The sequence below is a fragment of the Tauraco erythrolophus genome, chromosome 12 (assembly GCF_009769465.1).
Source record: "Tauraco erythrolophus isolate bTauEry1 chromosome 12, bTauEry1.pri, whole genome shotgun sequence".
Taxonomy (NCBI): domain Eukaryota; kingdom Metazoa; phylum Chordata; class Aves; order Musophagiformes; family Musophagidae; genus Tauraco; species Tauraco erythrolophus.
The window spans coordinates 4267394-4294771 of NC_141476.1; the positions used below are offsets into that span (position 1 = coordinate 4267394).

Genomic DNA, 27378 nt, shown 5'->3' on the forward strand with positions numbered 1-27378 from the left:
CGGGGCGGACCGCGCGCTGTGCGCAGGCGGCGGCGGGAGAGCGGCCCGCGGCGGCGGCGCGCGAGGAGGGCGGGGGCCGGCGGGGCCGCGAGCGCCCCGGGAGCGGCGGGGACGGGGCGGCCGCGGCGGCTTCCCGGCACCGCGGCGGGCTGCGCTGGGCGCCGGAGCTCCTTCTGGGGCGGCGCGGGTAGCGGGTTGGTACTTACTGGTTTCGCCTCCTCCGTCCCGCACTTTGGTTACTTTGTCTGGGCTTTTTTTTCTTTTTTCCCCCTTTTTCGCTTGTTTTTGGCAAAGCGGAAGGAGGATGGGGTTCGAGCTGGATCGCTTCAACGGGGAGGTGGATCCCGACTTCAAATGCAATCTGTGCAACAAAGTTTTGGAGGACCCGCTGACCACCCCCTGCGGCCACGTCTTCTGCGCCGGCTGCGTGCTGCCCTGGGTGGTGCAGCAGGGCAGCTGCCCCGTGAACTGCCAGCGCATCTCCACCAAGGAGCTCAACCACGTCCTGCCCCTCAAGAGCCTCATCCTCAAGCTGGACATCAAGTGCGACAACCACGCGCGGGGCTGCGAGGCGGTGGTGCCGCTGCAACACCTGGGCGAGCACGCCGAGACCTGCGACTTCTCCCCCGCCAAGTGCCGCAACCGCGGCTGCCGCCAGGTGCTCAACCTCCGCGACGTGGAAGCGCACATGCGGGAGCGCTGCGAGGCGCGGCCCGCCGGGCTCTGCGAGCAGGGCTGCGGCTTGATGCTCACCCACGGCGAGCGCCGAGCCGGCGGGCACGGCGGGCACGGCTGCCTACGCGCCCTGCGCGCCCACGGCGCCGCCTTGCAGGCGCGGGCGGCGGCGCTGGAGAAGGCGCTGAAGAAGGAGGCGCTGCGAGCCGGCAAGCGGGAGCAGTCGCTGCTGTCGCGACTGGCGGCCGCGCAGCTGGAACTGCAGGTGACGGCGCTGCGATACCAGAAGCGCTTCACGCAGTACAGCGCCCGCCTCGACGCCCTGGCCCGCGCCCGCGCCGCCTCCCCCGGCAAGGTAAGGGGGATGGGGGGGAAAAGGGGCGGCCCGGCGGTGGCGCGCCCGCTCGGGAGAAGTTGCCCCGCTCGCGGGGACGGAGAGCCGGGGCGGTCCCGTCCCGCGCCCCTCAGCGCGGCGTCGGGCCGCGGGAAGGGGCTCGGCGGAAGGCACGTTCCCACGCGTGTCTCGGAGGGTTTCTGCGGAAAGGAGGGGCCCCCGGGGGCCCTCAGCCTGCCGTCGGGGTCCCCGCTCGGCCCTGTGCGCTGGTGGAGGGAGAGCTTGTCCTGAGGAGCCCGTCCGGCCCCCGGATCCATGGAAATGCCTGAGCTTTGGCTTTCGATAGCTGTAACGTACCGGTTTCCATATATATTTTCTAATGTGACCATCGCTGGAATCTGGACCCCATATGGCAACTCACGTCAAAATACCAAAGTCACAGTATTACTGTTTTTTTCTTGGTTCTCTCCCCAAAGAAACCTCTAAACAGCAAAATTGGAATTTCCAGGGCTGGAAAAGGTATTAAACCACCAGAAATAGACTCCCAGGAGTAACACAAAGCAGAGTGAATTGGAAGAGGCTGTTGTGACCCAATGCTTTCCAGACCCTTAGCTCACCTAGCATCCCAGAATATGGCTTCCTGCAGAATGCTGTCTTTAGGATTAACTATTACACAACTTGGACACCCTGCCAGCTGTTTCATGACCTGAAACCATCGTCTTTGTAGCACCCATGTCCAAATGCAAGGCGTATGCTGGGTACGTGTGTATTTTTCCGGAGTCACACAGGCTTCTTTAAAAGCTCAATTTAGGAGGAGAAAAATTAACTTGACTTCAGCCCCTCAGAATTAGACCGTTTATAAAATGACCAGAATCAAAAGCCAGAGCTACAACAATCCCTAAGTTTTAATTGGAATGAGGCTCCCCAGCGAGGGAAGCCCTAGAAGCCAATTATCTTTTAAATGAAGACATTCAGAGTCCTCTCCCTGACCTGGAACGGGCTACCACAAGACGCAGCAGTATTAAACTATTCAAAACTGTCAAACATCTGTCTTCACACCTTTGCTAATGTTGAGGTTCGGAAAACTGTGTAAAGGAAACAAAACTTCATGCTGGAGTCTCTCTTGTTTTTTCTTTCTTGTTTTAAGAAATCCAGGGCAAAATATTTTGGCTAACTCAAAACAGAAGAGTATTTTAGTACTGAATGTACTGTTTTAACTTCTGCCGATACTGGTTGGGATGCTGGTTAAAATCTTAGTAAAACTCAAAATAAGTCAAGGCCTTCACATTCCTGTCACGATTCAGGTCAGTTCTCTCCTCCTTTTCCTGCAGCCCCCTGTACTTTGCAATGGAGTGCTGCAGGGCTCTCTGCTCCCGCAGCCTGGCGCTCAGCTGCCTCTGCTCCCTCTTGGCATTGCTGACGCTAGGAAAGCCCTCCATACAGTCCTGCTGTTGGAAATCCTCTCACTGAAGCTCTACCTCCTCGTCCCTGACCTGATCCCAACAGCACACCTTTATTCTCACAGTGCTCCTCCTTGGTTTCTTTGTGGCTATCGTTGATTTCGTTGGTTTTGCATTATTTAGCTCTGTAAAGTGTAGTAAGATGCTATGAGCATGAAAAGTGCTGCTTCAAATAGTTGTAAATGTGCGTGGTACGTAGTTTGCACCAATACCTTTATCAAATTTATGGATGCAGCTGGCGGAGACGACTGTGCTCGTTTTCAGCTGTATTACAAAAGGCTGTTATACAGTTTCTGAAGCAGCGCCTAATCTGAAGAAAGCTGGAAGGTGTCATGTCACCACAGACTTGCGGTCTAGCGGTCAATCAATTACATGTCTTTCACAGCATTTTGGGCACCTTTCCAATACCAACAGTTTTAGTCTGCCCAGCTCCCAGCGAAGAACAATCTGGAAACTTGCATCTTTGTGCACTAGCGAGTTTTTTAACAGACCCGTGGCAGTCACCTAGTGCAGGGGATGCTTTACCAATTTTGGGCTGTGGCATGCTTCCAAGTTGTTCCTCTGCGGTTATTTTCTCCGAGACGCTCGCACAGACTGTGCAGGGCACGGTGCAGATTGTAACACTCAGCAGGGCGTACGCACTTGCCTAAGGATTAGGTCCCTGAACACATGGATTACATGTGCGGTGATGCAAATTGACTTATTTCAATTTCAGAAGTAATTGGTTATTCAAAGCATGCCGTGCCATTGCTATCATTATTTAAATTATAATTATTATTGATATTCCATATAAGACGTAATTGTTCGGTCTACGTTAAAACACAAGTAGGCCTGATGCTAAGAAACTGGGTTCATAGGTTAAATGTGGTGATTCCAAAACTTACTGTCAGCTGTTCTGGCTCCTCAGCAGATGAAGAAAAAGGATCTTCTGACTTCCCTGCGCGATGGTTGCTTGTGGCTACAGATGTAGAACCAATCTAGAATAAATCAGATGACATATCCTCTAGTCAAAACAGAAGAAATGCCCACTTACTGTTCTGTTTAAACAGTTAAAGGGGAAATATGATATTGAGGGACATTAGGCCATTCATGAAAGACCCAAATTCGTGGTCTTTTGGCTGGGGTGAACTTTTTCAGCAGCTTTGGAGAACCAGGTCTGAGTTTACCTTAGCACAGACTTCCTTTGTGATACTGGATGAATCACACAGCCTTCCTGTGCTTCGATCTCCCATTTCTGAAGTGAGTTTTATAACACTGCCATATCTGTATTGAGAGAAGACATAAAAGATGTATTTATACACACAGTCATCTGTCAATATCTCTCAATTTCATAAGTCCCTTAAGCAGATAAATGTGCCTTAAATGACCAGTTGTTTTCCATGTGTGTTCTTTCCCATCCTCTTTGCCACTGAGGGAACATTTTAATTTTACTGGCTCTTTACTAGATGCCTGATCTGCAAAAGACAAGTTTGCAGGTTTATTGAGAGAGAGACTGTTTTTTTTCTTGGTGGGGAGAGGTGAGGCTTATTGTGAGGGAGTGGTGGGGAAGATGGTGTGTCTTACTCAAAATTAGTATTTCCTTTGATCAGACATGTCAATCCTGAAACATCAAAGTCTAAATAATCAAGAATAACCTCATACTATTCAAACAATGCTTAATCCTTGCTGAAACATACCACTGTTCACACCTATTGATAAGCTGATCTGGTCGTTCCTTTATGTACACAGCCATCAAAGTCCTTTGAGAAGAAACCAGTAAGGGAGAATCAGAAGCAGCAGACGGTGCTGGCTGCAGCCCGCGGTGGAGGAAGCCCTTCTGCCATCCTGACCACCAAAGGCAGGGACGGACTTTCAGTAAATGTATCAGACATACAGGAACCAGTTCTTGACCTGGTATTTAGGACCTCTGATTTAATGTTTCCGTGGAGGTGGTAACAAGTTTCAGTTCTGTAAAAGCCAGATGAAGTCCTTTAAAACAAGATGATATTTTTCTCTCGGACTGTCCCCAAGCAGGATCTGCTGGGCTGGTCCTGGCAGCCCTTTCGCCAGTAAACAAGGAGCTAAGTGCTTCCTGCAACGGAGACAGACCTCCTTAGCCACAGCTTCTATCGAAGAAATTAGAATCTTCCAGTATCTAAAGGGAAAGGCAGTCTGTTAGCTCCACATTACTCAGCTGGGAAGTACAGTAATTTCAAGAATTATGTTTAAGAGTTCTGTTCAGCTGTGGGAATACAACATGCCAGTAACCATCAGGTCTGCTGCCGAAGCAGATGACAGGGCAGGGCTGGATGCTGGCCACCGCATTTCCACGGCTACCTCACTGTTTAATGATTGTTGCGCTGGAACGCGAGACATGTTAGAGGGGAAGAGAAAGGCAGAGCCCTGGAAAAATCGTTTGCATCATGGCTTCCTTATGAAGCGAAGCAGGTTGTTAAAGAAACTGTTGAGACTTGAGATGTGACTCGGCAAAAGTAAGCAAGCGTTAAAGCAGAGGCAGCGCTGCCTCCCTGGTGCTGGGGCAGCTCAGCACAGATGGTGGGATTAGTGCTCCGCAGGGGCGTGTGGGTTGTGCTCTGTAACACGACTCTGCTGCTGCGGAGAAGAGGGAGACGGTACAAATCCATCAGAACTAGAGGGAAAGTTTCTTCAAACCTCCCTCCCTGGATGTTTTTAAGGAATACCTACCAAAAAAAATGCATTAGTTGTTTTTTTCCGCCACAACTTTTGACTGTTCAGATCCACCTGCTTTAATACTTGATCTGCTAGGTATAAAAGCACCAAATCATAGCCATGTAAGAAGGCTTTAATTAAAACAGTCAACTTTAATTACTGGAAGTGTCTTGAGAGTGATGTCGTAATTGTTTCTTGATTGTTCTCATTGATTTGTCTTCTTAAAAAGGCATAATAGGGGAAGTAAACAGTGGCGCTAGGTTGTCCTTGACTTTCAGATCCTGAATTATCCGTGTCTGAAAGTGGTCTCACAGGACTGGAAATTTGTTCCTTGAAATCCTGTCTGGGTCTGGGTCTGAAGGCTTGCAAGGAGATAGCCTTTACTTCATTTTTCAGTCCTGTGCTGGGTACCTGATTCTCACTGATGCCGAGTGTAGGCAAATTCAAATAAAGTCAGTCGGAGCTTATTTGTGTTTCTCTGTATCAGGTCCAAGTCTACTTATTATTCAACCTGCAAGAAAGATAATCATCACAAATTGACAAGAAAATTGTAAACTAAATTTTCAGGTGGAGTATTGTTGGTTCAGCTCTCCTGTGGTGGAGCTCCAAGCATGCGGTCAGTGGAGCTCTGCCAGTTTACACTGGCAGGGAATTGGGTTTTGTTATCATCCCCAAATCTGTAGGAGTAATTCAGTAATCCAGGATTACTTTGACATTTTTTATGAGTTTAATAGACATTCATATTTGATTGACAACTTCAAATTGACATGTTAGAAGAAAAAATGCACAAACTAAAAACATCTGCATCAAATTACAACGTAACTGTTGTAATTTTTGTCATTAATTGGTTATGAAAACCAGACTTGTAACATAACTTCCTCAAACTTTTTTGTATTCATAACTTTTTCACCCTTTGGATAAAACAAAGAAAAAGATCTTGGAGGTAGCAAGGTTCATATATATCTGTAGATGCACAACATACCGATCTCATTCTGATTTCTAAAAAAAACTGTTATTCAAACGGATTTTTGTAGTGTTCCTCTGTTGTACAGTTTTGTAGCGTTGTACTCTAAATAACAGCCACTTGATTGAGATTGAAGTTAGTACATTGTGAGGATTTAGTTGTCTTTAACAGTACATACGCTTACTTTTGTCTTAATGAAAGTTAACAAACCTAAGTAGCATCACTGTGTCTTAAAGGACGTTTTGTATGAGTTTGTACCTGTAGTTAGGAACAAGCTAAGAGTACAGGGTAGTGGATGATGCTTATGCAGTCCCCCAAATACTACAGGTCCATCTAACCCATCTTTGTTGTATATTTTTTTTGTCTGATCAGAGAACTGCTCACTGCAGAATTTCATATTTTAGGGAATTAACATAATGATTTTCAATGATGGAAGATTTCTGGTTTGCTAGTGTTAAAATTCCAAAGAAGAAAATTGTTCCTGGCAGGTGCTATGAATACCAATTGGCATCCTAGGCTTTTTGCAACATTTGTAGTGGTTTTATTTAATGCTGTTTTCTAAAACTCACCAGAGAATTTCTGTTTTATAACATTTCATGTTTGATACTGTTTAAAGCAGTGTCATGTAGCTAGCACTAGACAGAAGCAACATGAAAATGCAGTCCTAAGATTCAGTCACCCTCAAGCACTAGAAAAGTCAAGAATTTGACTACTGGAAACATGGAGTATTTTACATAACACATCACATATGACTAGGTCAAGTAGTTGCAGGAACCAGTATTACATATAAATACCTTCTGTTGCTGTTAAGTGTCTGACTGTAGATCTCAATAAAAAATAGGCATAAATCTTCCAGGGTGGGTTTCGCAGAGAAGTGCTGCTGGAGAACGGTGGGGTGGCTGGAGTGCGGAGGCTGGGAGCTGCTGACTTTGCTCCTGCAAAGTTTTTCTAAACATTTTTCCCGAAACTACATGGGGGAAAAAAAATAAGAAATCAACTCAACTAACCTGGGTAGAAGTATTATCTGTCCTACTTACCAACGCACACGAATGTTTTGAATATGTTTATTTGTTCTTTGTAGGGTGAAGAAACTAAAGCACTGACTCTCATCCTTCATCGTGACTCTGGCTCTCTCGGATTTAATATTATTGGTGGCCGACCTTGCGTGGTATGTTAATTGTTAAAATATGTTTGCCCTTTCCAGTTGGGAAAAGCATGTAGGTCAACACTTAGAGGAAAAATGCTGCTGACAAGCATTTGGTTCTCTTGGGATTCTTTCAGAGCAATCTTATCTGCAGATTTGCATCGGATGCCTATTAACTGTAGTGTCTTTTCTCTCATAACGTGCGTATCCTTGCACATCGTCACAGCTGGTAGTGCTAATATTGGTGCAGTGCCACTCCCAGCTGGTGAAACCTGTGGTGTCCCTCTCTCAGACCACACTGCTTTGAAGATGCTGCATGAGTTCAGAGCCCAACAGCTTTAGGCTCTTTTACAGTTCCTTAAGAAAATGTTATTTACTCTCCTTTCCACCAGAGATTAAGCAACCCTCTGTGCAGGTGAAGGGACGTAACTTAAACAACCTACTTTTGAATTCTATGATTTCAGCAGATGTTTCCTGCACCATACACTCACTAATGTATTTTTTCTGGATGCTTGTTGGCTGGCGCTGCTGCATATGACTTTAATTAGATCAAGGAGTGGATTATACCTTGTCCTAGTAATTTAAAAAGTATTCAGAACTACTTCTTGGCCGCTCAGAAATCTGACATTAATCATGATTTATTCCTAGTAAATTTACTTGAAAGTTATTCTTTCTTTATAGTTAAGAGTTTTTCAATTTTCTGAGACATTGTTTTGCAGTGGTAGAGCCTGGTGACACAGTACACGGAAATATGAAAATACCTTGTTAGGTATAAATTGTTTTTCATGGTTTTATTTTTAAGCCTCCAGAGGAAGAGCTGTGCAACTAAAAATAAAAATGCACTGTTGTCTTATGTTTGATGTGCAAACAGGCTGCCATCTCCCTGGGTTTTACATTAAGAATAATTGTAATGACAGTTACTCCTGAGCTGGCCTAAGTCAGAGGAAGATGATTATCATGCCACTAAGGTACCTAACGAAAGTCCATTCCTGGTTGTTTAATCTTTCAAAATGGAAGTATCGGGTGTTCTCATTAGCACAAAATAATTTCATATGAAGACATCAATAAGAATATTTACTTCAAATTACGTGCACTGTTGTGACATGGGCAAGTTTTAGCTGAAGGCAAATTAGAGTTAGTTCAAGGTACAATAATATATTTTTCTTTTCATCCTTAAAGGACAATCAAGATGGTTCATCTAGCGAAGGAATTTTTGTATCCAAAATAGTTGATACGGGTCCTGCTGCTAAGGAAGGAGGGCTACAAATTCATGACAGGATTATTGAGGTATGTGAATGCACTATCCCATCTCTTTTAATAGTGTGAGTTCCATCTCAGGTCTTCAAATGGCATGATGTTTAGTGTGGGTTTAGGAGAAATGTACCACGGTAAACACTGTCTAGAAGACATGTCTGTTAAAATATGCTTGTCTTGGTTCAGCGCTGACCTTCGTGGCTTTAGGTATAGTTCTTACCTAAATATAGAAACCAGATTATGGATGGTATGTGCATGTCCTGACTTTCTGAGAAGCTAGCATCTATCTGGTATGCTGTAGATATTTCTTTTTAAAGCTATTGGAAACTTGTAAGTTATTTAGTTAAAACCATATGTGAAGTATCTGTGGTGCAAACCATGATTTTCTATAACCAAGTTTTGAACAGTTTGAAAAAATTCTGCTCTGCCATTTCTGTGTGGTTTATTACAAACCTAAGCAACTCCCATAATGTTGTTTGTAAGTTCTTATATTACTCAGATTTCAGTGTGAATCTCTTCTCAATTTGCCAAAGTCTTGCCCTCAATAAAAAACCCTTCCTGTGAAAGAGATGGTTGCTTGAAATGTTTCTTGCAATTTGCAGTGAGCAAATTTCTTTTTGGGAAGAAGAGAGAGAAAAAGGTTAGTTTTCATGAAACAAAACGCAGCTGATTGTGAGTCAGTTCTCATTGTTTAGCATTTTACAGTTAGGAAAAAGTATTCTTCACTGTCTTATTTTTGTAGGCTAGAGAAACTTTGGGAGCCTATTGTTCAAAAAGATAAGTGTGGTGTTTGTTGCCAAGGATATCATGGAACAGCCAGTTTCTCTAAGTAATGGAATTCCATTGCTCTTATGTTTTTCAAATGAGCAATAAACAGCTGTTAAGGATTTTCTGTTGGCAGGGGACAATGTGTATTTGCTATTTTCTGTACTGTTATGGTAAATGGTATTCACAATTTAGTAAGGATATAAAATATTAATTAAGTTTCTTCATATGGGCAAGAATAGAGCCACAGTAGCAGAACTATAAAAAGATAAGAAGCTGAGCTGTGAAAAGATCCAGAGTTGCTTCAACTATATATATGATGTAACAGAATTGCGAAAAGGTCTGGACAACTTTGTGAGAACTATGTGATTTTGTTTGAACTGAAAATTTTCCCATAAGCATGTCTTTCCCCAAAGCATATTTGAAAAGCTGACATCCGTTTCTGAAGTAGTAACATAGCCACATAAACCAAACAACTGTATAAAAAGCAAAACTTTGGAAAATCAAATACCCCATGGTTAGGTAATGTCCTAGTCTGTCTGTGCAAGCCCGGTTCAGCCTCCTCGAGTGTAAGTTACTCGGTCTGTAACTGCAGTTGGATGGCATTGGGCTGTAGAAGTCATCCTCGGCCATGGCATGGGGGGCAAGGGCAGCTAACCTCCATGGGCTCTGCAGCATCTGCGCTCTGTTGCCAGGGACCTCCCTCCTTACTGTTTTTTTCCCCCTCAGCTGTTTTTAGTCCCTCCTTACGCTCCGTTTCTCCACAAGTCTAGCATTTGGCAATGTTAGCACAGGCCAGGCTGAGCAACTGAACACCGTTACACCGGACACACGCCAAGAACCTGAGAAGAACACAGGGGAGCATGGGCTGGGTGAGCTTTGCTGCTGTGCTTCTTGGCTGTGTCTCCTCCCTGAGTGGAGCCATGCCTATGTGAGCCGTGTTTGTGCTGGGGCTTTTCCACAGTTCAAGTTATATTTTCACATAAGAGAAAACCCCACAGTAAAGTGATTTGTTGTCTTTATATCACACCAAGTGTAGCAAGAACCCATGTGTTGACAACGCTTGTTGTGCTGACCACAAACTCGTTTTCATATTCAGTCTTCTCACCTCTAAATATGTACAAAATGCTGATGAAAATTTAGCATGTTGTTTCCCAGTAGTTGACTGTGGTGCCTCCACTTAAGCATCTGAATTCGAATTAGGAGTGTCCTGTTGAAGCAAGTCTCTGAATGGTGCCCAGCTAATGCAGTTTGATTCCCATTGTGGAGTAGTCTCTAAGTGTGCTCACTGGATTTTTGTTTTAGATCAAATTAATTAATTTAATGCACCCCAGTCACTATAGGCATGTAGTTCACAGAACTGGACTCCAGTGCTCTAATACAGGGCTCTCAAAATACATGTAGTGTGACACGGGCTCCTGAAAGCAACTCATTCTGTGCAATTTATATTTAGGAACTATCTAGGAACCCTAGTCTGGGGTTAAGGAAAAAAGGGAATACCTCCTGCATCAAGGCATCTGAGTGAGCTTGTATCATACTAATATCTAATTATCTTAGATAATGGAAATATCCTGTAAACTATCTAGATGAAAATTAGGTAATGCTCAGTGAAAGTGTCCTAGAGGCAAATTTTTTTATAATCTTAACATTGCCAAAGTGTTGGCAGTGGCTGAAAAATCATTTACAGATTTAGCTATAACTGGTGGGACACAGCCAGAAGACTCAGATGGAACTCGGTGTAGAGAGCAGAGCATCTTAGCAGCTCACATTTGCTTTCAAAAGCATGAAAGATGATAAAGAAAGATGGTAACGTAGCTATCTAGAACTTCTGTGACTTGTTCATTGAATATTAAGGCTTTATGTATCACCAGCATGATTTTAAACAGACTCTTTCACAAATAACTCTTATTCCAATATAAGCTGCTGAGCATAACATCTCGAAAATTAATTCCAGCAGCCATCACAGAGAATTTACAATGAAGTAAAACATAAATTACTTTATTTCCTTTTGGAAAACATTCCTTTGCTGTGAATATTCTGGTGGATGCGTTCTGGAGCACATAAGAGTGTCATTGCTTGTTTTCAGAACTGTCACAAGATTTCTAATTACTGAGCAGGGATTAGGCAGTGGAAAACAGACACATAGTACTGCTTGTAGCTGATAGAAAATGCATTGTTATATTGATATTTGCTTGTGAATTCTGTCCTCTGGCAAATTTATATGGAGATAAACTTTGAGTTACGTCAGATAATTTTAAAACATATTCTCCTTATGTAATTTGGATTTGGCTTTCCTGAAAGTTCTATGTCTTTTAGAAGGTTAAATGTAAAGAAGTTAATCAGGTTTAAGAATTGTCTTGAATTTTCTGTAACAGCAGTTTTTTGGCCCTTTGTATGTCACTGACTTAAGTAAAGTTCCTGCTGCTAAATGACACACATCGAGGTGAATGTTGCACGGTCTGTGCGACTCAGTCTTCAAAAGAACATGTGACAGAAACACAGAGAAACAGCCTTTGCCTTTGCATTTTTTTTACAGAATCTATTAAATAATGATGATATTTAGGGCTTACACATGACTATGAAGATCGTGTTACGACTATTAACTGCTTAATAATTTCCCCTCACTGTTTAATAATATTATCCTTATTTTTCAATTGGCTAATCTGAGGTATACAGGAAAATAACTTTTAGAAGTTCTTGTCAGATTAGGGTAAAGACTTGGATTTTAGTCTACTTGTAACTGCTTTATGTAATAAAACCAATGCTTCTTACCTATATCTGTTTTCAGATCTTTCACAATTACTTTAGAAGGGAGGAAGTAATGACAGAGATTTTTCTCTGGTTTGACTACATGTTTTTCCTGCAGTTCTGTACTTACACATTCAAAGCAAACAGCTGATTTAATGCAGTACTGGTGATTTACTGAATTATTGTTAAGATGTTCCATAGCAAATTGCCATGTTAAAAACATGCTGAAACTATTGATTTTTATGCAAAGGAATCAGCGTTCTCAGAGATTTCATTTTTGTCAGGGTAACAAAATGGTCCTAATTTCCTCTCTTAACAGAAGTTGGTTCAAGTCCCAGCCATGAGTGCCTCCTTCTACGCAGCTGCTTGGCATTTCTTAAGACAAAACTAGGTTTTCAGAATTTTTATTTTTAAGCACATAGCTCTGAAAGATTATAAATTAAATATGGCATTCTCTTCTCACTAACTAGTAAACTTGTTTGTTTAACTTCAGGACTGCTTAGAAAGAAGGAGGCTTTTGAAACGCTGACTGCTTGCCACCTTAAAAAGCTTTAAGCACAATTAGGGCACTGTTGAGGTAGTATAAACTGTCACAGCTCCACTGAAACATTGAGGATTTATGCCACCTGGGACTTGCCCGGTGTTTCATGCTGCTCACAGGAAGGATCATTAGTTTGGGAGTTGAGAACACGTCTTAGTGCATTTGATTGATTTTCCCCAAAGCATGCTCATTTGCTACAAATTATAGGCTGCTTTTCTATTACGTCGATTTCTTCACAGATTACACATAAGAACAATGAAACTTTTTAGAAAATCTTACTCTACTGTATACGTGCAAGCAAAATCAATGATTTGCTGTGGGTTCCCCGTTCGCCCTCGTTTGGCAGAGCCAAAATCTTTCTGCTCACACGAGATGGCCAAGTGGCTTTCAGGAAAACGAGTTTGTTAGCTGTGTTAACAATGTAGCCTCTGAAAAGTCAAATTAGCACAGAGAAAGTGCATCAGCCACGCAGGAGTGGCAAGAAAGGATGCGCTGGCAGGCACATGGCACACCTTTCCCTCTCCGTGACACACACGCGCTAAGAAAGATCCGATGCTGAGGCAAGGACTGCTTTAAAATTGAGTGAAGGAATAAATGAAGAAACATTCCAGGTGGTGTGCTGGTGCGTGGTGGGCTCTAGTTTTGCCACAAGACTGAGTCTCCAGGCTGAAAGGGTTCCGTGTGTTGCCAGTCTGGCGTGTCAGAACACGGCTGTCCCTGCCTTGTGTCCTGTTCACTTATCACCACTCACAGACGCTCACGGGAGGCTTCTGCAAATAATCAGTAAATAAAATTATTAACTGAACACAGCCTTTGCTTTCTCATTTGCTGGTGAGCGCATTTTAAAATTATGCCAGCCCTAAGACGATAAAGCTCAGCGTATAGCTGCTTGTAGGAAGCTTCCTGCAAGCTCTGGCTGAATCCTGACAAGCCTATAGGTTACACAGAATTTTCTCATTGTTGTGAATGGGAGAGTTCAGCTCTGCAAACAAGATTTACTGTGCAGCTACATACGCTTAGGAATTAATTTTCTAGAAGAAAACATTTTCGGACAGTGACTTAAAATTGGCTGTTCAAGTTCCTGCCAGGACACGCGAGCACATTGGAGTATTTGCGGAGAGCGAACACAAGGGGAGTGAGTGCAGCTAGAGCAGAGTCAGCTTTTTTTAGAGCTTATAGAAAACTTTCCAAGCCCGTTGTCTATATCTGTTAATGGTACCTTACAAAGCAGCATCAGGCCTGTGCTAAAACATAGATCCTGCAGCTTGGTCAAAAGGGAATAATAATCTTAAGAGGAAAATGTAAATGAAAACAGGTGGCCTTGGTTATCCCTGCCTTTTTTCTGCTCATAAATTTATTTCCCTGATTCCATACCAGCACTACAGTCTAAGCTGTAGCAGAGAGGTGAGGAAGCAAGGGGATGAGCCAGACAGCAAAAAGAGAATGAACCAAAGAGGTGCAACAGGATTTTTACACTAAAACTGTACTATTGTCCATCCCCCCAAAAAATAGAAAAATAAGATGGATGGGATGAAAATATAAATGTTGCAAACCAAGCAATGTTGTTTCTAGTATTATAGACCTACAGTCTCTGCCTCTTCACTGACAAGTAGACTGCAAAGCTCAAGTTATAACCACATTCCATGCTGCAACTTTTGAAAAGGTCCAGTGTGAGTTCCCCTCCAATTTCTGCATTTCTTCTTTTTAATAGAAGTCCACAGCATGGTGACCTTAAGCATAATGTGGGCATTTTGAATCTGTGGAAGCTTAAGACTATTGCTCTCAAGGGGATGCTGAATGAAAAAGAGGTAATTAAATTATCCAGAAGAGCTCTCTAAACTCAGGAATAGATCCCTGATGTGTAACACTTCTTAAATTAATGGGATTATGGTGTCCGTGTCCCTTCTGGCCCAGCACACACCGCTCCACCCTGCGCTTTCCCTGCTAACACCGTGTGTGCCTGAATACAGCCCGCTGTCAGTCTTTAGCCAATGTGAAGTCTGTCCTATAAGACCTTCAGTGCTCTTGAGATGGGGGCATGACAACGGTGCACGAGTCAGAGAAAATAACTGCCACTATGGGAATTAGGAGGAATACCCATTTTCCTGAACGGTGCTGCAGTTACATTTGTGAAGGAGCTTCGCTGATAGCAGCACGCATCTTTAGCTTCAGCCAGAAGACGAGTGCTGTGGGGTGTCTGAGGACCCCTCCTGCAGCTCTGCCCTGCTCACACTGAATTTGGGGGAGAAACAGTTTAACTGTAGGATTTCGTCCTCGTTCCTCACGTACGTGCTGTGTGCCATTCCACTTTCACACAAACTACTTCTAAGTTCATTGGATACAAGGGATAAACCTAGACCCTGTTGTTGGAATCAGTCCCGTTCAGAGGCTCTTCCAGCGGTGGGTCTTGTCCAGGCCCTGGGAGATGGTCCCCGCACCTACCTGCCCGTGGTTCCTGGAGCTGCTCAGCTTTCTGCAATATCTGTTTCATCTCGACTTTGCTGCTGTGCTTTGGCACTTCCTCACTTCATCAGCATTTTCTCCTGACCGCCCTGCTCAGTATTTTCCTTTGGAAATAGCCTACAAACCCGATTCCTCTCACGTGCTGTGCTCCACTGACAGCCATACCCCATGGAAACCCTTTGTTTCCATAGGGACATCCCTATGATGGGGAAATGGCAGTGCTCTGCAGCTGGGGCAGGCTGCGGTGCAGCATCCACATTCCCTGCAGAGGAGTTAAATAATGTTGTTCATATTTGTGTTGGAATTGCACCATCAAAGGGAAGTTGTTCTTGAGAAAAAGAAGGGATTATGAGGAATGTACTTTCCAGGTTGGATTCTCTTGCATCAAACTTTTCATGACTATAGGGATGGAAAATGTGGAAGAAAAATTCTACTGATAGGAAAGCATTTTATAACACTCTAAAAAGCAGTGAAAATCACAGATTATATAGCACATGCCCCACCTCAAAAAGTTTTTTCTCCTTGGTGTGGTTATTAACTTACTTGGTGCCACAAGGAACAGGACTTGGAAAGGAAACGCGAACTGCTTTGGTAATTTCCAGGCCTGTCAAATCTCACATTGAGCAAGAGACTCGCTCAGTTGACTCATGTATTGCCTGATCACATAGCTCATGGAATACCTCATCCGTTCTCCTCAGCTGTGTTTCTGGTAAACCAGTCCCTGGTAATTATCTTCATAAATCAGCAATGGGTCAGTGCCCACCTTGCCTTTTGCCGAGGTGCCAAGGCAAACAGAGGTCATTCCCTCCTTCAGCCAGCATGGTGGGACCGTTGTCCTGCACTAGAGGACAAGCCTGGTGTGTCATCTCATGGGCTACAGGAGCAGACACAATGCTGCAGGTCAGCCCATGGCTGGGACACATGCACTGACGAGAAAATACAAACCACCTTGAGAAATCTAGATTTTGGTGTTAGGAATTACTACTCTTTCAAAGTGAAAAATAGCTGTTTCATGTTCTCTTGTAGCTAAGCAGAGAGAAACGTGTCAGGCTCCATCGAATACTTTTTTTAAAAGGATGCTTATAGAGCATATAACAATGGGACAGTTTAATCTTCTTTTCACATATGGTACAATTCCTTGCATTTTAAATCATCTGTTCAGTTTTCCACATTTGAAGCCAAACCATTATGATTAACTGTTAGATTTTATTTTTAGACTTTTGAATGCACTGAGGTTTTTTTTTGGAGAAAACACACAGAATGTCCTATCAACTATTTTCACGCATTTTGTTTGTATCGTAATAATTGGGCAATCAGATATAATCATCCTTAATTTGGTACACATGCAGTATATTACCATGTCAATTGTGCTAAAAGATATGCATAAAGTAAGTGCAAATTAACTGACAAAAAAAGCAAGCACAGACCATTGCTATTCAAAATGCACTTGAGTCAAATTTGCATAACTATTCATTTGGAATTAAAAATGGAATTTGTCCAGCAAATACGAAAAGTACTGAATGTGTGCGGGTGACCAAATCTTCCTGGGGATCCTGAAGCCCGATCCTGCAGCTCAAACCTGTTTTATTCTGGTAGTGGGATTTTTCTTCCACACAGGAGTGTGGCATGCAGACCTGCTTGCCACAAGTGCCTTACTTTTCCTTTCTTCACAACAGTATGTTTCCTTTTTTCCACATACCTGAACTGAAATCCTGAAATCTGTTCTAGTAAGAAATATAATGCAAAGTCACTTCTGATTAATGATATTTGTAGTTTTTAAGTCAAATAAAGGGTTACTGTTTGATAGTAAACAAAATATATTCCAGTATGAAGTATGGGTTGTTTTGGTTTTTTCTTTTTTCAAAATTGCTAAATGTTAGTTTATGATAAGACACAGAACCATAGAATGGTTTGGGTTGGAAGGGACCTGAAGATCATCTAGTTCCAATGCCTCTAGACATAACACATTACAAACAGGAAAACATGGAAAGTGAGGGTACTTGATTAGAAGCTGGTCGAATTTACTGTATCAAATTGTATAGCAATAATGGCATTAGATTCATATTCTCTCATACATAAGGCTTTTTCCCAATTAATTCATTCTTTACACTATGAAAAATTGGAAGCTGTTCACTGCAGTTGTGCTTTAAACACTGAGAGGTGACAACTTATCGGCACTGTGAAATTAATTCCAACGTTGTTGACTGCTTCTTTATGCATGATGTTTTGATAAATTTTAAAACAATATAACTTTACTATTTTATGTTCCACTACAAAGTGCAACTACAGGACTTGTAAAGTTTTTAGACTCTCATAAATACAAATAGTGCTGGGCTGGCAATAATAGTTGAGAATTTCTTGCTTCAGCAGAGGGGCTTTTAAATGAGAACAGTATTTAAGTTGTTGCTTTTAAGACTTTATTATGCACTTCAGTGTCCAAAGTAAATTTGTATTATGTTAGCTTTCATATAATGGTGTAACATTTTTAAAGAAGCTTCTATCTGTAAAGTCTTATATCTGTAAAGGGAATTTACCTCTGAAAGTGAAATTTGGGTTTTAAAGACTGGATGGGGGAATAATATGTCAGAAAAGGAAAGCTGAGAATTGGTTACCAGTGGAAGGAGAAGTGGTGCAAGCAGGCTACGTGGGTAGATCACTAGATCATGGAGAGACACTTCCCATCCCTGCGTACATGACAGGAGACATTCCTTTTTTGAAGGACTAGGTGATGACTGTGCTCTGCGCAATGCAATTCCCAAACAGTGCAAACGGTGCAAGCATGTTATCTGCAACTTAAATTATGCATTAATTAAATGTACCTCAGATGTATGAAGCAGGTGGAAAGAGAGTCACAAATATGGAAACCAGTATCTTTTGTTGGTGCAAGCCCCTTTTTAATAGTCTACTGAAGCCTGATGTCAAAATAATCCTTTAAAAAAAAAAAACATTACTTTATATAGCCTCTATTGTAGGACTTGACCTATGGATCTCAAGAATAGCACACTCTATAGCAGGCTCTTCTTATATTCCCTTTTACACTGGTTCCTTCCTCAGGTGAAGGAAACCACATGAAACGTGATGTGAATAGTCCCTTTTGGGCCATGGAGTCGAGCAGGAATTTGAGCTGAAAACTAGTAAACATTATATATATGTTTGATTGATTGGATGAATGAGAGAAAGAAACCAGCAACAGGAAGGGAAAGTGAAGAGGGTGAAAATGTTTCCTGAATCATTTGGGGAGGGTGGAAGAACTTTTTAGTGCTATTTTTTCTTCTTCTTCTTGTCTCAGTTCTGCAGGCTCCCCAGCTCAGGAAGATTTAGTTTATTTCTTAAAAGGTCTTGCTTATAAAGCAGACCTTTTTCTGGCTCTGGCCAGCTCTAATAAAAATTAGCAGTAACTTAGCAGCTGCCATCCCACATGACTGCTTGGAATTGCATAACTTCTTTTTCCTCCTAAAGAAACACACAAAAAGAGAACATCCGATCTCCACCCTTGCAATGTTCTCCAAAGTGTTTTTCTCTAACTTGACTTCTAAACAAAAATATTTTTCTTCTTTCTTTTAACAGTCTTCTCAAGATCAAAATCTGACTGTAAATAGTAACAGATTCTGGGTAGAGCTTTCATGAGTTAAGTAAATAGAGTGATTATTTTTATTTTTGCTACTTCAAACTCTATTACTGTTCATCGATAAGAAGGCATGTCATGGACAAAATATAATATTTAAGATAATAAAATATTTTGTTGCTTCAATTATAGGGGATTTAGGAGATACATTGTGGTTTGACAAGAAGGTCATGGTGAGAAAGAAGAGACTCCCGTGGCCATACCACAGTGGAACACAGACTGCTGGCTGAGACCGGGTCCCATTTGATTCACTGGAAATCCCAGAGTATCTAACCTGGTCTGCAAACACAGAGCAGTTGGAAGTTCAAATTACTCTTCCTGTGTGGCATGTGGGGATGCACCATTGTTTTCTGGCTAATTGTTTTTCCCTCCAGCAAAAAAGGAGATTTTTTTGCTTCTCTAAATGCTGAGTCTGCGCAGCAGCATAATTCTGCTGATGCTGAGTAAGTACTACTTAGTGTAAACCAAAGGTGAGATAGATCTGTAGGCACATGGCATGTCGTTCTACACGAAGATGCAGTCTAACTTGTTGAATTAAATATAGCCAAAGGGCACTTTTTTTTTATAAGTGTTTGATGAACTTATGTAGGTGTGTAAATCTGTACTATGTATGGAAGTTTTTAACCATTTGCCAAAATCTAAGAACAAATAACCCCCTTTCTGTACAGGGCTCTTTTCCTGATGCAAATTTCTTGCAAAGAAAAAAAGGGAATAATCTTTGTTCAATGAGGAGAGCCCACTGACTGCGTATTTTATTTGTCTCTCTTGAAGTTCATTCAGAATCAAGGCTAACATTCATATATTGAAAGTTGTAAAGAAACTTCATGTCTATAGTTAGGAAGAATTCTTCAGTCAGTCAAGGTACTTTGATAAAAAGTGTATCAAACTCTTTAAAGCTTAGTTCATCCCAAATCTGAACAAACAAAAGCCAGGTAATGATAATGTCATAGAGTATGAAACGTTGCTAAAGTAACGAGCATGTTGGCACGCGGGAAAGCTGCAACTTTTTCTCTGTTAGCATTGTTTGCCTTTTCCTGCTAGTTTGTCAAGAATCCCTAGCTCTCATTTCAGGGTAGAAGCTTGGAAACCTTTTATGCTGCAGACTGAAGGAAAGCTGCCCTCTCACCGCCTGCCTTCAGCAGGGGTAAGCGTCAAACAATTTGGAACATAAAGCAATGAACTGTCTTCAGATGCAGTTACAGTCCCCAAGTGTCCTGCTAGCAACTCTTGTTTTAATTTAAACGTTCACACAGCCAGCTCTGATTCCTTCCTCTATTTGAAGGAGCCAGTACATACCGATGCTTTTTTTTTTTTTAATATAACCTTTCATTGTTTTCCCTTCATTTTGGCCTCCCTCTTTCCTCTTAAAAGCTTTGTAGGCAAAGTTTCCTCTGCAGCAGGGGAATTGCTGTTTCTATTACAAACCTTTCTCCAGCAACTACAACCTTTTCCTTCAGTTTTAGCCAGCTTTACCCCCCTGCTGCTAGTTAAAATGTTCTCTCTCTTTCTCTCCTCCTCTCTAAGTTTAGCAAAAAGCAAGGCTGCTTGCCCTCCTTGTGGGTTTCTCATTGCAGAAGGCATTTGCAGACTTGCAGAGCAGCTGACTTTAGAAGCAAGTAATAAACACAGGAATGAGCAAGGGTGTCAGAGAGCGCGGTAGATAATATATTAGCTTCTTGCTGGGTCTAGCAAATCTCCAAGCTTTATAGACTATTAAAGGCGACTTTCACTGGGCTGACACTCTGCATTTCAGTTGCATTTCCCAGCGTGCCTTCCCCAGACACTCCGCTGTCGTTCTTTGTTAAGACACCCGAACTCTTTAGCTTAACGAGAAACATTTTAGTAATGTATCTAAGGCAGGAATAGGGAGGAGTTAGGGGGTGGAGGAGATGCTGTGAAGTTTCTTTTGGGATGAAATGAATTTCATGCATAAGCTGAGGAATCAGGGGAAGCAGCACGCCTCAGTCCTCAAGTTTTGAGATGCAGTTAGTCTCCTGCTTAGACTTCATGCTTGCTTTTGAACACTTATAATTTGAATAGATTTATAGAGCAAGAGAACCAAAACGCCACAGTCAGAACTAAAATGATACACTTGACACTAACTCTGTCCCTTTTATCTCGAATAACTTACCCTAAAAATAATTTGCTTTCCATTGTTTATTCCATAGCCTGAGGTTCTGTTCAGTATGAACAAGGATTGCAGAGTCTGGCCCATGCTACTTGTTTGTGTCTGATTGCAACCATTTAATTCCTCTCCTTTAGAAAACCTTTGGGAAAAAAAAGCTAAGCCCAAAAGCTTTTAACTGCTTAGAAAGTATTTTCCTGCAGTTTCAGGAAGAAATGCAATTATCATGGCTGCTTAATTAAAGGGAGCTGTCAATGAAGCGATAAACCATGGTAGAATTTACTTATCCTTGTAGAAGAATGCAAATCAAGGCTGTAAACGGGGGTCTTGGGAAAGGTCTTGACCGCTTTTTGCCACCAGACTAATAATCACACTAAGTCATTCATAGTCTTAGGCAATCAGATGATGTTCATCATCATCTTTTACAGGGGAAAAAAGGGCTATGGACATAAGTATATAAGTCAAACATGAATAAATGTCTTTGTTTATATCTATTCTTGTTGTGTTAATCAATGGGTTCTTAACTGCAAACCACAACATTCCAAACCATGCAAGCCCTTTCTCAAAGGAAATTGTCTTTGAGTAAGCAAGTAGCCAAGGATAGCAGGACAGAATTTTAAAAGTTGCTAAAAATGGAAAGACAGATTCTGACCTGAAGTAATGAACATAGTGCCCAATTAATTTGGTATCTCCTAGGGCAGAAATCTTGTCTAGCTAAAGTCAGCAGTAAAGTTTTCACAAAGTGAGTTTATGAGAACTGATGGCCACAGGTGTAAATTTTTTTCTAATCTAATGATAAAAAGTAAATTTAGAACTATTGGTTGTAACTACTATTGTAAGTTCCATGCAAGCTTTTAGTATGATCTGTAGGTAAGCAGGAATCCCTAGGGATAAAGCTGCCCCTAATGAAAGCAGTGTTATCATAAGTTGTCTACTACAGGGGAGAAAAAGCTTGAACACCTAAAACATGTATGGTAGTGCTTAATTATGGAATTTGTTTTACTAAAGCCAAAGGGACTACTTACCTGCTGAAAGTTAAGTATGCTCATTAGAATAAGAAAAACTGAGGTCTTAGGTACTACTCATGAGTGTCAGAGTTTATAAGCATGAGAAAATAATCCACAAATGCCATATCCACAGATCTATGAAAGACAGTAATTCATTTTACACTTCCTTTGAGCATGTAAAACCTTAACTAGTCATTGAAGAATCCGAATTGTGGTATTTGACACCTGAGAAAAATTTCATGGAAAACAATGACAGATTTTTAGTTCAGTTTCCCATTTCATAACAACCCAGTTGTTGTAAACTGCTTGACTTTTACTTTCTTCAGTTATTAACATCCAGATTACAGGCTGCTTTTATTCTCCTGACAAACTAAATTTTTGACATGAAATAGTGAACCACTGCATATTATGTTGTTGTTAGATTACTACATATTTTCTTTTTAAGAAAATGAAATGCAACATTAGCTTTCTGTTTGAAAATGGCAAAAATGTTAGCGTTTTTTTTTCCTTTTCAGAATATTCCCATTATTTTTGTTACAGTCTACTCATTTTCTATTCCTTATTTTAAATTTTGATTTATACTACTAATTGGAGAGTGGATACAGGCTTGGAACTTGGCATAACAACTTTTCATTTGAAACACATTGACTTCTGCCACTGCTTATGATTTAGAGAGACACCATAATTTGCATTATTGTCAAGTGTCCAAGTTACTTAAGATTACTTTTCTTCTCGGAATGTAACTTTCTGTGTGTCATGTTCTAACTAAATTTACTCTATAAAAGTTTATAGTTCAGCTCCAGAGCTAAAAATTTCATTTCGGTTGGATGTACGAATTCAACAAATTCTAGATCAAGTTCAATTCTAAAGCTACAGTTTATTATCCTTGTTGTTCTCTCACAGGCTTTGTCTATCATTTAAATAGCCTTTGGATTAAAGTATACTATTATATCAAAAATACATAGCATCTTAGGCATCACGAGTACTAAGCATATCTCTGAATCACAAATAGGCCTGATTTTTGTTTTGCTTTATCCTTTACTGTGTCAGACAGAGGATTTCCTACTCTTGTTTGTGAAAAGAAAGCTGGGGCTGGAGTTGGAAAGGAAAGCATAAAACTGATTGCTTGATGGTTTAATGTTACAGACCACCTACTCTGAGAAGGCTGAGAGTTTGAGTCAAAGCGAAACTCTGAAGAAGGAAAAAGCTATAGTCAAGCAACAAACAAATAGGTAAAACTTAGTGAAAAATTAGAGGAACCATAAAAAGATTCCATTTTATTAGCAGCTTGGTACTTGGAATAGCTTTACATGTAAGAAAATATAAAGCAAAAGGAGCCACTTAGGAAAAAGACATTAGGCAGACATTTAAAGACTTCCTAGATAGACCTAATATAATTTTATGCACTTAAACACCTTGTGATAAAAGCTATTGTATATTCAGATGTTGTTTTACGTAGCTCCTTTACTGTACAGTTGAAAGAGGAGAAAATTATAAGTAAACATATAAGAAAGGGGAAGAAATTAAACCATGCTTATCTCCAGAACAGGCTTTTTTAAAAAGGAAAGTACAAGGCAAGATTTTTGTAGTTCTTTCAGGACCTCAACAAACAATTTATCTAGAAAGTATTTATTTTGGATAAAACATGGAAGTTAGCGACACAGAATAGATGTATTTTTCACTGCACTGCATACCATTTAAAAAAAACATATTTCTAGTCCTCCCTATAAAACTCAAAAACACATCTTTGATTTAAGTCTGGAAGTCAGATGTGCACTAAATAATAATAGTTATTTACAGAAAGTTCTATAATAGTGTTAATAAGTACGGAGAGATTAACAGAAGTTGAAAAAATTAATGCAGAGGGGTAAGAACTGGGATTTTTAAACTGAAGACGTCATCGCAAACAGGTAAGGAGATGCTAATACACATAAAGACAAGCACTGCAAATAAGCCAGTGGTCAAGTACCTGATATAAGTGAAAATTAGGTAATATTGGTACAGACAAAGTAGTGAATGGCAGCTGATGTGCTGTTGAAAGGAATGAAGTTGAATTTAAAATTCACTTTTGTCTGAAAAATTACCTAACTTTAGTTGCAGTCACCCTTGAATAAATCTGTTTACGTTGAAGCGTTGTGCAGCACATTCGATACAATCTGATTAACTTCTCCCTACGATCACCCTTTGAATTAACTTTGTTGTTGTCTGTGTGGATTTTGAACAGTAACAGAAGAATTTTCTCAAAGGAGCAGAATTTGATTGCAAAACTATGGATTGTTATGGACTATTAAACTCAAAGCAGAGCATTTCCACAATTAGTTCAGCATAAGTGAAAAACTTTAAACAGTAAAGAAATTAAAAAGCTGTCAACTGAAGTTTAAATTTACTCAGAATATTTTCCAGAGACAATGGCTACACATCACTGCTATTCTCTGGCTGTTCAGGTTCCATGATGATAACATTGTATAGGAATTTACATGGAATGGGCTAAACCCTTTTATTCCCAAACACATTTATCAGTCTCAATCACTTGGGAATCCAACAGCACAAGTGCACGGGGCCAAGCAGATACATCCACGTTTGTGTAAAAGCCAGTTCCTGTGTGCTGCAAATCAGCAAGAAGCAAAAGAGTGTCTGCTTTGGTAACCTGGGAGAGAAGTAATTTTTGGTGGTCATGTCTTCTTTGGAGTAGGTCTGAATCCATCTATTGTTTCATGGGAGAACAGCTGCAGAGGGAAGTTTGAAGGAGAAAGGAAAAGTTGATTCTTCAAGATGGAACTGCAAGTTTTCTTGGTAAACAGATGTTTCTGTACTGCCTGTTTTCTGCTGATACAATCAGTTATTAGCCTGTAAAGGCCAGTAGGTTCAATGAAGCAAAGTGATGTCTGATACATTTTAACAGGTGCAAGGGCAGGCTTTCTCACTTCACACACTTAAACCCAAGTAGGATTGCAGTTGTAAATTGAAATGGGCATTTTCCCTCTATCAGTAAGGGAAGAATTTCACATTAGCAGCTGCCAGGCTGCTGCGAAGGCTGACACTAACTTTCCTTTCCAGGTGGGGAGTGTTATTGTTTCGAATGCCCCTTTTAGAGACCTCTTTCACAGAGCCCTGGGATGTGGAAAGACGCTGGAAACTATTTTGAATCCTTGCAACAGGTGGTTAGAGTCAAAGTGCACTACATAAAAGTTGTAGTCTTTCCAAGATTTCCATTTTAGCTGCATGAATTATTTCTTACTTAGAAGTTTCACTAAGTTGCACTCATAATTTTTATATGCCTGTTATAATAAGCAGCCAGGGCAAGCATTATTTCAGTTCTTTCTGCTTCAGAACGCATGTGAGCAAAGAAACATCTCATCTAACATGCAGTAGCTGCACAATAGCCAGATGTCTTGTTCATGCTTTAAAATACTTTTGTTCAAGCCCATAGGACAAAAGTTCTTTCCACTTTGAAGATGTTCAACTTACACTTAACACAGTTAAAGGATTCCTGACGATGGAGCTGGGTGAGCTATCATGTCATACAGCTAGACACAAACTCTGTTATCAAGGTTTTATGTGAACTTTCTTATATTTGCATTGAATGATTATCAATTTCTTTCATGGCCTGATGTGATACTCCTCCTATATCTGTTGTCTTTGTTATTCCTCTGGATGGAACCAGATTTGGGCCCCAAGACACAGTAAGAGCACAACTGTTGCATAAAAACTGCACTAAGGGCATCTCTCAGCTCTGCAGTATCAGAAGGATCTGGAGCATTTTCGTTCCTGGTTCTTAACAAATAGACATCAGAAATTCTCACATGTAAAGGTTTTGTGGCTATTTACAGCGTCCACTGTCAGTTCTGAAACCCACAGAGCCCAAGTCTGAAATCCTTATCAAGAGAGAGTTGTACTTACTTATGTAAGTAATAGTTCACATAGCAATGCCTTCGTGGAATATTGCCAGCTCCTACAAATTTTTTCTGCTGTATTCAGCAGGCGCTGTGTTTTCTTGTGGTAGGAGGTAGAAGGCCCAAGGAAAATGATCAAATACTGATAATAAAAAGAACCTACTGTAAGTAGTTTTGTGTTACTACTGTCAGTACTAAATGGAGAAATTAGCTGAGTGGCATGAGTGGAGCAGAACAGACTTTAGCAACAGAAGGTAAACAACAGTGTTTTACATAAGCATCAGATATTTGACAGTTTTACAACAGGCTTGTTATTTCCAGCAACTGTTGCATTAGGATAAAGAACATTTGCTCTTTCCATTTCTGGCTTTCTCACATCCTCAGAACAGCTCATGCCTGGAGGATGTGCTAAGAAACTGTGGCTTTGTATTAATTCCACTGAAAAGCTATTTACTTATTCAGCTATCACAGTAGAACCCACAGGTTTATTTAAGCAGCTCACCAGAAACACAACGAGGCTGCCCGTTAAGGTAGGGGCTCACATTGGCTTCAGTGGGCTTAGTTCACACATCATAATCAGACAGGACTGATGTTTTGTGTGCTCGCACTGGAGAGGGTTGGCACCCTCTGCCCTGCTTAACGTCTAACCCACAGTGTAAAAGTCACACGAGATCCAAGGCCGTGGGTTGTCTTTTATTATTATTACTGAAGTAGTGCCTGGGGACCCTCACGGAAATTGAATCCTCATTGACAATAGTGCCTGTCTCAAAAAATGTGCAGCACAAATATTCAAAAGTGCACAGAAGGACAAAGTCAAGAGGGGTTGTGTCATCATTGTCATCGGGGAACCAAGGCACAGAAGCTTCATTTACCCAACGTCATGGCTAAGCCAGGTGTGGAACCCCGACCTTTTAGTCCATCGAGTTACTTAACCACAAAGGCAGCCGCCTTCCCTGGAGGGCTGAATAAACCCAGACAATTACAGTCCTCAGCTCCAGCCTGCTTTAGTGCTGCTCTTCTCTTATATGTACAGAAGGAAATTTGTGGTAGCTTCATGGTGCTTTTGTCTAGATTAAGATTTAGATAGGTAATACTAAAAATTTAATATATGACGCATTTTAAAGAGAGGTTGACAAGGCACTGCATATATTAATATATGCTGAACTAGTCCAGGGAAATATTAGGGAAGCATCACTTTTAATGTGACCAACTGAGCCTATATTAAAATACATCCCACACCTACACTGTATTTCTTTGGTTATGCTGGAACAAACCAGCTAGCCAATTCCAACAGAGCTGAACTCAGTGGAGTTATGGCAGCAGCATAAAGTGATAGAAAAATGATCAGGTAGAAAATTAGGCAAAACATTACTTCAGTAATAGCAAAACACTGTGGGATTTTACTAATCCTTAAACCAGAAATCAGCTACCTTGAGACTACGAAAATGACTAAGTCTGAGACAAAATAAGAATCTTTTCTGAAAAGTCCTGAAAACAAATACTTAAATTGTTAAAATGCTGCTTTAGCCATAGCTACACCACCTGCAGTTATATACCTTAGAAACAAGCTATACCTAGACTTTTGTGATTAATAGGAAGCATCAATAATAGTGGTAACAGCTGCTTAAAATTCCAATGTTAATAAAGATTGTTTTATCCATGAATTCTGTATTCAACTACAGGTTGCTATTTTTGACTATTTCTAGTAGC

The 27378-nt window shown here is 41.0% G+C and overlaps 1 protein-coding gene across 2 annotated transcripts in view; it reads left to right on the top strand.

The window, feature by feature from the left end:
* Positions 1-304: 304 nt before the first annotated feature.
* PDZRN3 (PDZ domain containing ring finger 3) overlaps positions 305-27378 on the top strand; it is a 145069-nt gene continuing 117995 nt past the window's right edge. The window contains exons 1-3 of one of the 2 annotated variants that reach the window (XM_086618967.1): positions 305-1030; positions 7185-7271; positions 8427-8534. In XM_086618967.1, coding sequence (XP_086475093.1) covers positions 305-1030; positions 7185-7271; positions 8427-8534 — 921 coding nt within the window. Of the gene's footprint in view, positions 1031-7184; positions 7272-8426; positions 8535-27378 lie in introns of those variants that run through there. The other variant, XM_086618969.1, reaches the window with a different exon arrangement.